This window comes from Monomorium pharaonis, chromosome 4, assembly GCF_013373865.1.
Source record: "Monomorium pharaonis isolate MP-MQ-018 chromosome 4, ASM1337386v2, whole genome shotgun sequence".
Lineage (NCBI taxonomy): Eukaryota > Metazoa > Arthropoda > Insecta > Hymenoptera > Formicidae > Monomorium > Monomorium pharaonis.
In genome coordinates, this window is record NC_050470.1 from 25,718,743 (window position 1) to 25,732,106 (window position 13,364).

The 13,364-nt window shown below is 39.3% G+C and overlaps 1 protein-coding gene across 1 annotated transcript in view; it reads left to right on the forward strand.

The window, feature by feature from the left end:
• LOC105833565 (diacylglycerol O-acyltransferase 1) overlaps window positions 1–12,122 on the forward strand; it is a 94,247-nt gene extending 82,125 nt beyond the window's left edge. The window contains exons 9-12 of the mRNA XM_012675397.3: window positions 600–644; window positions 7,186–7,364; window positions 10,858–11,008; window positions 11,449–12,122. Coding sequence (XP_012530851.1) covers window positions 600–644; window positions 7,186–7,364; window positions 10,858–11,008; window positions 11,449–11,625 — 552 coding nt within the window. The 3' untranslated portion in view covers window positions 11,626–12,122. The remainder of the gene's footprint in view (window positions 1–599; window positions 645–7,185; window positions 7,365–10,857; window positions 11,009–11,448) is intronic.
• The last annotated feature ends 1,242 nt before the right edge of the window (window positions 12,123–13,364 follow it).

Sequence of the window (13,364 nt, forward strand, 5' to 3'; positions counted from 1 at the left end):
AAACGATATTTCTCAAATAATAACAGAACAGTAACGATACCGTATTATATAATCGTATTTTGACACGCGGATTAAATTTTGCGGTTTGCTTCCTCGATAGTGACGTTAATCTAATTTTGTGTGGGCATTCATCCGTAAGTAAACCTTTAATTGTACTGCAGCCGAGCGTAGCACGTTGTATAGAGATACGTATAAATACTGCATCCCTTCAATTCAAAAGAACTGACGATTCATTGACTCTATTTGACTGTAACGCACAGCTGAAAACTTTCATCGCGCCCGATTGTGACCGTTTTTCGCGAATTTCGAACCGCGCAACTCAAATGCGATGTGCGAAATAATTCGGCCCCGACGATCTTACGGTTTATCATATTTACGATCTTAAATCCAATTAGAAAGTTACATTTTGTAGTTGGTAACACGTTTCGCTCTCTCACACCTGCCCTCCTAACTCGCATTTGTTTTGCGTTCAGCTTTAGGGCATATCTACCTCATTCCTGCCCTTTCCTCTTTCTCTTAACGCACCCCTTTCTCCACACGTTTCCCACGTATTTACCTTCTACATTAATAATCTCGTGCCTCTCTCGTTTGCGTTGCAGAATATGGACGTAGCCAAGGCCTCCGAGCGTCTTCTCAAGCTAGCGGTGAGTACGCACATATATCTATGTATACACGTAGAAATTTATAAGCGTGCACTGGGTGTGTCCGAAGTAGCTTGTAAATCAACAATTATCAAAGCTTTAATTGCCGTGTGGTGAATCTATGACGGTCTTGTCAAAAGTATCATATATTTTTTAACATCGAACAAACGTTATTGTTTTCTAATACATATTTGTTACATAATTAAACATTTATATTATTCTAATATATACATTTTTTCCGCAAAAAGATATAATGACAATAATATTTTATACAGGAGTTTGACTCTCGAAATTAAAATTTTTCTTGCTAATAATTTAGGTTTACCGTTATATTGATATCGTTTATATCTTGCTTGTGAAGAAAAGCGCACGTAGACACTTCCAACTTTCTATGCTAGACTTTCGCCCCTTTTTCTTCAGTACGCCTCTTACGAGGAAAGTCTCGAGGCAATATTTGCGAATTCAATCTCTCCCCTCCCGCAACAAAACGTAGTTTCCTGCCTGAGTTTTGCCACGACTACGAGCTCGTTCGATAGAATACGAGAGAAAATTTGTATCGCACTTCACTACGTGTCGTCAATAAATGCTGCACTTAATATAACGCGTTGTAAATCTATTCCGTACGTAAGTCTACAAGCTGGTACTAACTTTCTTGGTTTCACCAGAAACATAATCTGGGAGAGAGATAGAATTTCCAAACAGGTACCCAACATAGAGAATATTCAAAATTCTCAGGATTATTTCGTGTAATCTTAAACTATTTGTATTCTCGTCGCGATACTGTAGATTTTATTCGCCATTTTATTCATTTATGTTCTTTTGACGTGTTTTTTTTTTAATCTAAAAAGAAACAGAATGCACGTGAAAGACGGTTAACTTTAGTGTTCCCGGTTAGAGATCTTTACGATAAGTTGGATCTGTTGCACACGTCAGAAAATAAAATAAGCTATCAGCGGAAATAGGAATGTTGTGTTTCTTCAAGGAAGAGCGAGTCTGGAAAGGGTACAGAGACAGAAAGAGAGAGACAGGATTCTATGTAAGAGCTTCAGGGGTCTCGCAGAAAGTACGCCGGAATCTATGAATTCCTGATTTAAGTTTCGTCGTGCGTCGGCCGTATTCCCGCGACGCTTCCGAATGAAATATGCACGCCCGACGATGGAAAAAGGTCGTTTGTCGCCAAGTCCGCAGGGAGATCGATGCACAACGATATGCCGAAGATGTTGTTTCGATATTTCCGATTCGTCTTATTTTTTTTTCCTGCCGCTATAGAAAGCAATTGTTGCAAAGTGAATATCGAAACAGTAAATCTATCTAAGGGAGCATAATCTTTTTAGAGTAGTTTTAGTAACCGGTTTTCTTATAAAGTTTAGAGAAGCACCCCTTTACTTTTAACGATAGCTTCCCAGATAGCACAGAGAGTTCAAAAAGAACTCAATTGTATGCCATCACCAATTATGAATTCTTTCTAAGATGTAAAAAGAATTCTTTTTGTAAACGTACAATCGAGTTCTTTTTGAACTCTCTGTGCTATCTGGGTTCTCTGTTGAATTTCAAATTGATCTTTCCTTCGCTATTTTAATCTTCAAGATATTGATAATCTTGTAATTAAAATTCTAACGAAAATCAAATTTTATCTAAAATTAACTTAATTTTATAAAAGATTAATTTCTCTCGATATTCAAGTTATATTACTTTTTATAATTACTTTTTTGTATTCTTAATTTCTGTATTCGCAGATGAGAAAACAGTCCGATTGCTTTCTCCGCACATCGACAACATATACGCAAAAAAGAGAGAAAGAAAGAAATCAAATAAAAAAAAAAGAACCAGTATGCGCGATGCAATAGTTTGTTCATGCGAGCGTCATAGCTGCTCATCGTGTCTTTTTATTATATTTTCGTATTCTCTTCTTGCATCGCGCGCGCCGATATGCTCCGCTACTCTTCGACATTCATGCCGGCTCGAGCGATTCCGCGTCCGTTCGCTCGCCGTTGCTTGTTATTCTCTCGTTAGCCCGGCTGCTCCGGATCGGAACTGGCCGGCCGTAGTGTTTCGAGTGCTGGGCGGAGGTCCAGTGAACCGAATTCAATTATATAAATTCGTCCCAAAGCGACTGTCCTCGGGAGCGTGTATAACGGCGCGCGGCGAACTAGCCCGTCGCGTCCGGTCGTTCGGCAGACGCCGATTACTCGCGATTAAAACTGCAGACCAACGGTCGCGCATGGCCGAGTTTTGTTATGGAACTTCGTTCACTCCACGTTAATTGATCCGACTGTGCTCCACTGTTAATTATCGGCCCGCTCGTCGGCTCGCGCCCGCTGACGTTTTCCGTCCGAGGCACCTACGACGCGCGAATAATCGCGATGTGACGTAAATATAAGTTTGCTCACGGAATATTTACGGAAATCTTAAAGACGGCTACATACATGTAACGTGTGTTTGTTTTAATGTAAAATCGGGATATTCCCCGTTTATTAATTCATCTATTTTATTCGTCGACATGAAAAGCCAATATAATACCACGAATTTAGACACTGGGTCAGATGCAGCACTAAAATAAATGTAAGCGCAAGAGGGAAAAAGACGTGTGTAAGAAGAAATTATACCAGAATTAGATGTGGAAACAATACTAACATTGACTATGAAATAGGAAAAGCGTTTTCGACATGTTCTTTTAATAACGAGTGCGATAAAGAAAGGGGAAAGCGCGAGACACACACACGCACACACACACAAACGCAAAATGGCTTTAGGGCAAGGTCAATTTGTCGCGTAGAAATAAGATTTTCTTCCGCCAAGGCAAAGCAAAGGGTTTGCTCATTTGCGACAGTCGTGCCATTGTAGCTGTTTGTTCTTGCGCGCGCGAAAGAAAAATAATTGTTTGCCGATCGCCGGTCCGAGTTCGTCCCTCGATCTTTCGCGCACCCTTACTTTTCGTTTACACCGCAAACAGCCGGGAGGTACTGTGGACCCCGGGATCAGCGTGACCGTCGTGGGTTAATTGCGGTTCTTATGTACGAGGGTGGCACCGGAAGAAACAGGGCGGAACTGCAATGCGGGACGGGACTTTAATCTCGTCGTAATGGGGAAACGCAATTTTCCTGCAGTCCGCTTCGTCAATGAGGCCCTTTCTCTCTTTCTCGGCTCGATCTCGCCTTTTGCACACGTCCGCGTGTCAGTGCCTCGTTCCGAAATCCCTTTGGCTTTGAAAATCACCCCGAAGTGCAAAACATCTATAACGGCACCGTCATTGCCGATTACTCCGTCGCTTTTATCTATCGATCACGAGGATTGCAATATAACGATGGACGTAATTTAATTTTTGACATCCTCGACTATGTAAAAGGTGTTTGCGTTTCAGTAAGTATTATATACAATATAAATGTAAATTGTCTGAAGGCGATTGTACCAGGCGACGAAAAGTATTGAAATATTAATATTGTTCTCTTTATTATCTCTAAAACTTCTGAGCAATGCAATAAGTAGCCAAATATTCGTACTTGATCCCATATCTATCCCTAATACAGGGATATTCTACGAGTCTTTCCGAACAGTCTTGAGCGGTAACTCCGATTATATTCAACATTTGCATACTTTGTGAAATATAACCCCACTCGCCTACTCGCGAGCCAATAGCTGACTCTCGATAAAGTTAAAAAATTCAATCCGCCCTCATTTACATTCTCTATCCCGACCGTTATTACTGGATTATACCTTTCACATGTTAATGTCCTTCCAGACCTAGTAACCGTAAACGTCTCCGATAGACAGGTACATGTCGTGCACCCTCGGGACACGGTGAGAGAATGGCAGTTGGAGGGAAGGGTAACGTCAGCGATCGGCAAGAAAATGGAAAATATCGATTGCCAACGTAATGCGATGCACGCGCTTAGGTCGACTTACCCTCCTATTTTTTTCCTCCCCTCCGCAACGACTACTAATGACACGGATACGTCGATCCGTACGGCGCGCATGTAGAAAATCTCGCGGATCGTCCGCCGCGCCGCACCTCGTAATACGATATTCCTGCATTATCGATGAAAATCGACTGCCGGATGGTGCACGTAAGCCAAGCACGCATTAATGTTATGCGGCCGACGATAGGATCAAGCACGAATCGAACGGTATTGCTGGGCTTCTTGCACGGGGATCGATGTTTGAGCAGCGCATCAATATGAATGAATGCCCTCCTATTTGCGCGGATGATGTTTTATCGAACTCTTTGCTGGTTTCAGTATTATATTCCTTCCTTGAATATCTACATTGATCAATAATCTGCAGTATACAATTAACCTGAGAGGGAACATATCTTTGAAAGAAAAAGACAAGTTACGACAACTTTATTGTACATTCGCATTTCTGATAATGCACAGTCAAATTTCAAAATTTGAAAAATTTTCTACGAATTTAAAGATAGATATGTACCTAAATGTTTACTAAAATGCATATAAAAATTCAAGGACAATCAAGAAATAAAGTTTTCAGAATGAAGATATATAAGTACAATGTATAAACGAGAATTAAAAAAAAAAAGGGAAATTAATATTTTTATTGCTTTTAAAATCTTTTTTAATCTTACTATTGACGAAATACCATATACATGTGTATCCTTTGGATGCGTTTAGTTGACAAGACTTTACATCTCTCATATAACTGCTCGAGAAGAAAGCATTTCCTTTTTAGATAGCCCCTGGCCAAAAAAGCAGCTTAAGGTTTACCGCTTTGTGGTATCGTCGACTCGCCAGTGTTTCACTAGCTTCTGCTTTAGCTTTCGTGCCATCTCTTCTCTTCCCTCTTCGTAAACCCTAACCCTCTGTCTTCCTCTTTCTCCCTCGGTAGCCTTCCCCCCTAGTAAACGAAATTAAAACGCCGAGATAAGTTTTCCCGGATTACGTGGACGCAGGAAGAGGCTGCTAGGAATCGGGAGGAAGTGCTGAGGGACTCTCTGTCTTTTTTTCGCAAAACTGCCACGAATGCCTTGCGGCACAAGAGACTTGACCTTTGTGCCTGGCAACATTATTAAGTCCTTTGCCTCGCGTGAGAGAGCTCAGTGGAAGCACGCGGATGATACCGCGACTCGGCGGCCCCGAAATGGCATCCGAAACGAAATAACTTCGAAATTCTTCGTCATGAAAGCGAGCGGTCTGTCGAGAAATTTTCGCGAAAGTATTTGTCTAACGTTAAGGTCGAGCCCATGCTTGCACACGCTCTTTTTTTCTGTTCTTTTTCTTCTCGTCGCTACTTCTTTGATGCGAAAACATTTATTTCGGTTGTCGTTGCGCCACGAGGGACATGAATGTCCCAACATAAAAGAAAAACAATCAATCTTAAAGTTGGGATAAAAGGTAAAAGAACGTAAAGAAATGGTAATATGAAATGATACTGAACTAAAGAACGAAATAATATAGCGACGGACCCACGACATATTTTTTCCTCCCTAATTTTTTAATCTTAGAAAGAGGAAGAATATATTAAGAAAATGCAATAAGATATATGTATATATAATAGCATCATATTATGTATTGCGATAAATGATCAAAGACTCGGTTTAAGTTACTTCCATTAAAGCGTAAAATTAAAGGAACAGACGGGATAATTTATAAGTTTATTATACAGTCGTCTCATTTTTATCTGCAGATGCGTAAATAATATTATAATACTCGTCTCCGCATCCTGATTATCCTCGTTTTAGTTAACCTTCTTTTGGCATCATTATGGAACGTCGTATTTTATTCAGCCCATTAAGAACATGATACATTGCGCGCGTGTGTGTGTGTGTGTGTGTTGTGTGCAAAAGCTTTGATAATTTTTTTGCTTTTTTTTATAATCGCAGCTCTTTCCCTTGCCGTTTGCATTTCGAACGCACCTTACTGCTCTTACACGTATTTCTCGAATTTTATGAGAAATAGCTATGCTCCGCAATAGTATGATGGAAAAATATAAAATTATATATACTATTGTTTCTTTTTTATAATAAATATATTTGTTATTTTTTAATAATTTCTAAATAATATTTGAAATATTTCGAGAAAAAAAAGGCTTATTTTGTAATGCCTAATTAGAAGATTTTATTAATTATTACAATAAATATTTAACAAATATTATTTAACATTGATCTACCATAAAATAATATTACTTCTCCGCGATATAGAAAGTTAGAATAATCAATATTCAAGTTACAAACTTTCTGTTATTGACATTGATGAAAACTTACATTGTGCTCTAAAGGTAAAAGCACGAATATATTTATGAATCTGATATCGAAGTAGAATCACGTTGGTAATGCATATTAATACATTAAAAACTGATATTCACTAATATTGTACATCTAGAACTTCATTTTCGAAGAAAAATAATTGAAATTCCGAACTCGTGAAATATTGACAAAGTAATTTTTTTAAATTAATACATTTCTATTTTTAACACGTGAATAAACTCTTTACAGCGAGTTTTCATAAATCCTGTTATAAATAAACACTGTGCGAGTTTATTAATTCCAATAATTTACACCTACATATTGAATTTTTATTTTTTATTGTTTCAGATACCAAATCATTTAGTGTGGCTTTGCTTTTTCTACTTGATATTTCACTCCTTTTTAAATCTGATGGGCGAGTTGCTACATTTTGCAGATCGGAATTTTTACAGCGACTGGTGGAACGCAAACAATATCGATACGTTCTGGAGAACTTGGAACATGCCGGTGCATCGCTGGGCTGTGCGGTGAGTAAACCGATTTCTGTTCATAGCAATACCTGATATAGAAGCTTTTTTATTTTGATTTTTTTAAAAGTCGGACAAAAATAACTTTTTTAATGGTGGTGATGTCATTACGTATTTAACTATTTAAGGGAATTAACTGATAAAGATAGAAACTTTATTTCATTACATTTGGAATTGGCAGTAACGACTATTTTGCGATTTTTAGATTCGATAATTGACAAACATATTTTTTTTTCGTTTGAAACATTTAGTTAACTAATTAGTTGAAAACATCATTAGCCAGAAAAGCTCATTAGGTAGCAAGTATTCATGATTGTCGTTTTCAGAATAATACAATAATTGAATGAATTATTATTAAATGAATTTGATATAAATTATTAAAAAGCTCATTAGATAGTAATATAATAAAATAATAGCTCTACTAATAGGAAAGAATGATTTTGCTGAAATATAGACTTGAAAATAATTATTGAACCAATAAAAAAATAAAGAGTGGACATTTAAGCTCGTTACAAGAATATCAAAATTTTTTGCAGCAATATTGTCAAGCTTAAGTGTCCTACATATTTAATTTAATTTGATGGTCAATATAAAGTTATTTTTAGATCTTTATCTAGCTGAATTTTTAGATACTTGACAAAATCGTTTTTTCCGTGTGTGATCAAATGATACGTAATTCGTCACGTATTACTTATTGAACAAAGCTTAATACAATTAATTACGAAGTGAGATCAGAGGAGCAAAAGTGTACACCGTCAAAAGTTTCCGATGCATGGAAACTCTTCTTTCTTCGTGTAGACTGAACGTTAGATTACGTTATCGTTGTTGGCGAAAAATGTAATTGAATTTTCTTAAAGAGGAGCATACTTGTTAACGAAGTTTAACCTCGGTTAGATTGATCAGAGAAAGTCGATCAAAGGTCCAGGTTGTAGTGACGGCTCTCATCTCATCCACTTCTTTATCCGTTTTTATCTCTTTCTCTTACATACCGCTCTCTTATGCTATTTATCTTCTCGCTATCTCTTCGTTCCGTAACACTCAGCTTCTCGCGTACCTTCTGCGCGCATAGAAGGAAAAACTCTTCCGGCGCTTTACTTTGCACCTTTGACTCTCCTGTAGAGATAACGTGATTATATAATAATGCAATACACGTCGCTGAGATTATTTCGCAGTTATGTCCGTCATTTCGACGTAAAACATTTGTGTATTGTCTGACATAAGTAATGCCGACACGTCTTACTAATTACGTACAAACATCAGACAAGAAAAGTAACGTCACGGTTGTCTCTAACATTTTAAGTGCAATACAATTTCTTTGTAAAATTACAAAAATTCTCCTAACTTAATAAGCTTGTCAAAACATTGTGAGAAGAGCTCGAGTTTACATGTACACAAATTTTCGACAGTTGTATACGTGAGGGTCACGTTATTATTATGTGAGACGTTATACGAGAGACAGTCTTCCGTCTTATAAGAATGAGCTTTCTCGCGAAAACCTTTTATTCCGCCTAAAATGTCTTCTTCAACCCATACATCTCGGCTGTCGCCGCCACATTAGATTATACATCCCCCGCTCAATACAATCAGCGAACTTCCGAAAGACTTTTCCAGCGGGCCTTCCATCTTCCACGGTTACCCATCGCACGTGCACCTAACAACTCGAGCCCATAGTGACGACCTCCTTTCAAGAGCCCGCGAGCCGGTTCTTTGTACTTCGAAAGTGGCCCAAAAGAAAGTTTAAATCCCTATAAAAAGTGGCCGTACGAAGTTCTTATTATGTGACCGAGAGAAAGGGGGAGCAGTCGGAATTGCCACGTACAAACTACACGAGGTTTACCATGAATGTCGTATAAAGAGTCAATCTGCCGCTTTTCGTGCGGAATATTAGATATCTTGCGACGGAAATACTTTTCAGGCACTTACAAGTGCTCCACGCTTTTCTTCTGCCGAGTATTGGTATTATGCTCGAGTGATGTTACTGCCGTGAGGAAACTTAATTTTATCGTGCTAAAGAGAACCGTGTTACTCGAGTTAGTTCCGGCAGACGTGACGTAACGATGTTACACTGGCCACCACTGCATAACCAGAGCGCGGGATTGTCTTATAACATATCCTTATAAAACGCAACACGTACCGTGAGAATGACTGGCCATGCTCCCTTTTTAAATGACATGAAAATGGAGAAAGATAGGGCACGCTAAAGAGACGTCGCGCGAGTTTCCGCGACGCGAATTTCAAAGTCTCGCTCCGGCGGGGCTCGCGCTTCTTTTTACCTCGGAGACGCACCTGCCCGCTTATGGCGGCTCGTGTTCCTTTCTTTTTTTTTCCCCTCCCCCCTCCCTTCCTCCGCCACGACCGAGATACGCAGCTGCATTTGCAAGCTGCGTCTGGCACGCAGCCATATAGCGCGCGCGGCAGTGCGCGGGGATGGTCGAGGTGAAAATGGAAATGCTCCCCGGACGACGGCGGAAACGACGGGGTAGACGCACGGAGGTGTGTTGACGAGAACGTTGAGACGACCGCCGACGTCTTTTCAGGTTTGTAATGGGAAAAGCCGATACGCATCGCGATGCGCACTTAAGGCTGTTTATTCCCCACGGCGCTTATAATACCCCTATAACTGGAAGATATTCCCGAACGTCTTGCGCGAACGAGACGCTCGCCTCCCTCGATTGAGGGAAAAGAAAGCACGATGCGTGGGATGCGGAGGAAGGATCTGGCGGAAGCAGGAATCCCGAGGACGTGGCGAGACGTGCATGGCCCGAAATCCTTAGAACTGTCGTCGTCCCACCTTTGAATGTTCTCTCCTTTCTGCTGCCTCTCTTCCCCGTATTCCTTTTTTTTTTTTTGTTTTTTTTCCCTCAGAAACGTTCTTCCGCGTCCTGCTCTCTTTCCGATGCATCTCCACCGATAGCCAAGAGGCTAACGACTCTTTCCCGAGTTACCCGGTTCTCCTTGTTTGGCCACACAAACGATAATGGCGGAGTGTTGCCAAACCGGAATGTTGCGAAACTTTCCGGAATATTGCTTTAATTTTTTGGAGCGACTTCGCGCTCCATTGTACTTTTTGTTTGCTTTATCGGCCTAACTGCTTTCGCGTATATTCTGATGGCATAACCGCCGTTTGAGAGCACGGATGCTATAGAAACCGGTGCTCCTTTGTGACGCCGATAATGGTATTGTCGATATAATAGGCGAACGTGTACTAAATGTACACCTTCTAGGCATGTCACGATTAGAATCAGGATCTTTTATCGATTAAGTCGTTTAGAACGTTTTCTACTAGGTCAAATGTGCAATTTTGCTGGAATACTACGTGACTGATTCTTTTATAAAAATATTGTAGGATAGGAACAAAGAAAAAAGATTTATATAATTCTCATATAAAACTATTTTTTTGCAATTCCTTTTTTTGAACAGAATTTAAATGAAAATTTGGTTACGTCACGTTTTTATTACAATGTATACTTTATTGACGGCATTTATGTTACAGACATCTCTACATTCCAGTAGTAGAGATGGGCTATGGTAAAACCACGGCGTCAATGACTGTCTTCTTTATTAGCGCTTTCTTTCATGAATATCTCGTCAGCGTACCCTTGAAGACATTCAAGATATGGGCGTTTATGGGTATGATGGGACAGGTAAGAGCTCCCTGCGTTCGCATTCGCACGTATCGTTCGACTGTGCGAATGTTGACTCCGTCATCAAGAAATTATTGTTCCTCAAAGACGGCGTTAGATTTAATAATACTCCGAATTGCTCAGGCATTCTGAAACAAAAAAGAATGAAATGCAAAGTTAAATCGAGCTCTAAAATTTCAGATGAATTACTAATAATCGGAGAAAGAATATGTGTAAAGCACTAGGGTCAGACTACCGTCAATATATGTCGGTTAGGGTGCCTTTAATCGTCATGATAGATTTTGTCATATTCCGGGATTTCAGATCGTTGCAACATCATTTGCTATGCTTTACATGAAATTACGTGACGCGCTACATCTTGTATATGCACGTACAAGATCTACCCTGTCCGTTCCTAAGTACGGAAATTCCGGTCGTGCAACGCTAATTGTTCATTCTAGATACCACTGTCGGTGTTGAGCAAGATGGCGGAACGATACTGCGGCGCCAGATGGGGCAACATCGTCGTATGGGCGAGTCTCATCATCGGGCAACCACTTTGTATAATGATGTATTATCACGATTACGTTGTAACTCATTTTGGTGAGACTCTGATCGAGGATTATTCTGTGGTGTAAGGGAGCTTGAAGACGATGAAAACGCAGAAGTGAAGAAAGAGGAACGAAGTGCTCAAAAGAAACTCGCGATCGATCTGTCGCTTCTTCGCGAAACTGCCGTTTTCATCGATCGCGGATCCGTGTAGCTTCCGCGGCTCGAATTTCAAAGAAATCACTCGCATCATCGCTCCGTTGTTTAATTACCGTGCGATGATTTACGTCCGTCTGAAAATTCAATAATACGTATGTGCCTTAAAAGTAACCTCGCGTTGTAGGAATAGCACGTCGCGAATGAATGATTGAAGCGTAACCGCGACTGTTCGCGGAAGATACCATTATTTTTCATAAGAATTTTATAGTACATAATATATTTGAGAAAGCTGTAAATAGTTACCAGCGTTTACGTTACAGGTGTGTGTACAGCGGAACTTGATAATTTTTGTACCATAATTTTGTAGTCGCTCTTCCACGCCGAAGGAGGCGAAACTCTTGTCGAATAAACAAGATATTTTGCATTAGCCCTGTTGAATTACGTCCCGCATCCTCAGGAGTGACCGGAGGGTCACTTAGATATTATCCTCTTATCCTCTCAGCTGGAAATTGAAGGGCTGTTTTGCGGATCGTCGAAAAGACAGCATTTTAAGAGCATGACATGCACTCTTTTTCCTCATCAATGAGGCGGAAATCATGTGAAGGGTTGGGCTTTAATCTTTCTTAATACACATTTCACCTTGTGTACCGCTGAAAAGTAATATCCTTGCAAAATCCACGGAATATTGGTAATTTGGACTAGGAATATTGGACCAAGTAATAGGCGAATTATAAAGTGAAGCTTTTGATCAATTTTATTTTAGAATATCAAATTAGGAAGAATCCTTTCATTAATTTATTGTAAGTATTTTATATTCTTTAAATCTCCTTGTAAATTTTAAATCGTACATTTCTTAAAATGCTAAGTATTGTGTGCTAATTATTATGTAATTATAATCTTATTGAGTAACGGTCTTAAATCTTCTTTCTTTTTGCTTAAGGATTTTACATTAAACATAATCCATCAATCGACGGAAGAATAAAAGAGATGTTAAAGCATAGTTGGATAACCAATTTGTTGCCTGACAGAGAGAAAGGAAGAGATAGTTAGGATCACGTCCCGAACGAAGAAGCTCGACCCTTAAAAGAAACACTTCTTTGAGCTCTGACCCTTGGGTTTTTTCCCCTGATTCTGGATACCGCGTGTCCCTACGATGGATAAATTAATGATGCTGAAGACTGGCAGACGAAAATACGGTTTGTGTCAGAATGATAGATACAGGTATTTACAAGAAACGTAAATTAGCGACAGAATTCTGCTTTTAAGGTAAGTTGTGTAATCAATTTACTAGCGAATATATATACAATTCCAACACATTTGGATAAACTAAATGGTTACATTTTATCTAAACGAATAACTATATAAAGGATGTAGTCTCTGTGTTATCTTTAATATTGCATTACAATGTATATCTTCATCTCTCAGATATTAAGTAGATAAGGATTTTATGAGCATTCAACTGAATGCGATGTGTGTCGACCTTACTCAGCATCACAATTTTTTAGAGCGACAGCACGTGTCGTACAAGTATATGTCTCGTCGTAAAAGAAAGTTGAATGGAACATCAGTCCTATAATGTTATCATACATTGTTGTTCATTTGTCACAGAAACATTAGATATGCTAGAGTCTAAAAAAGCATAAGGAAAATATGACGGTCTTAAAAAAGA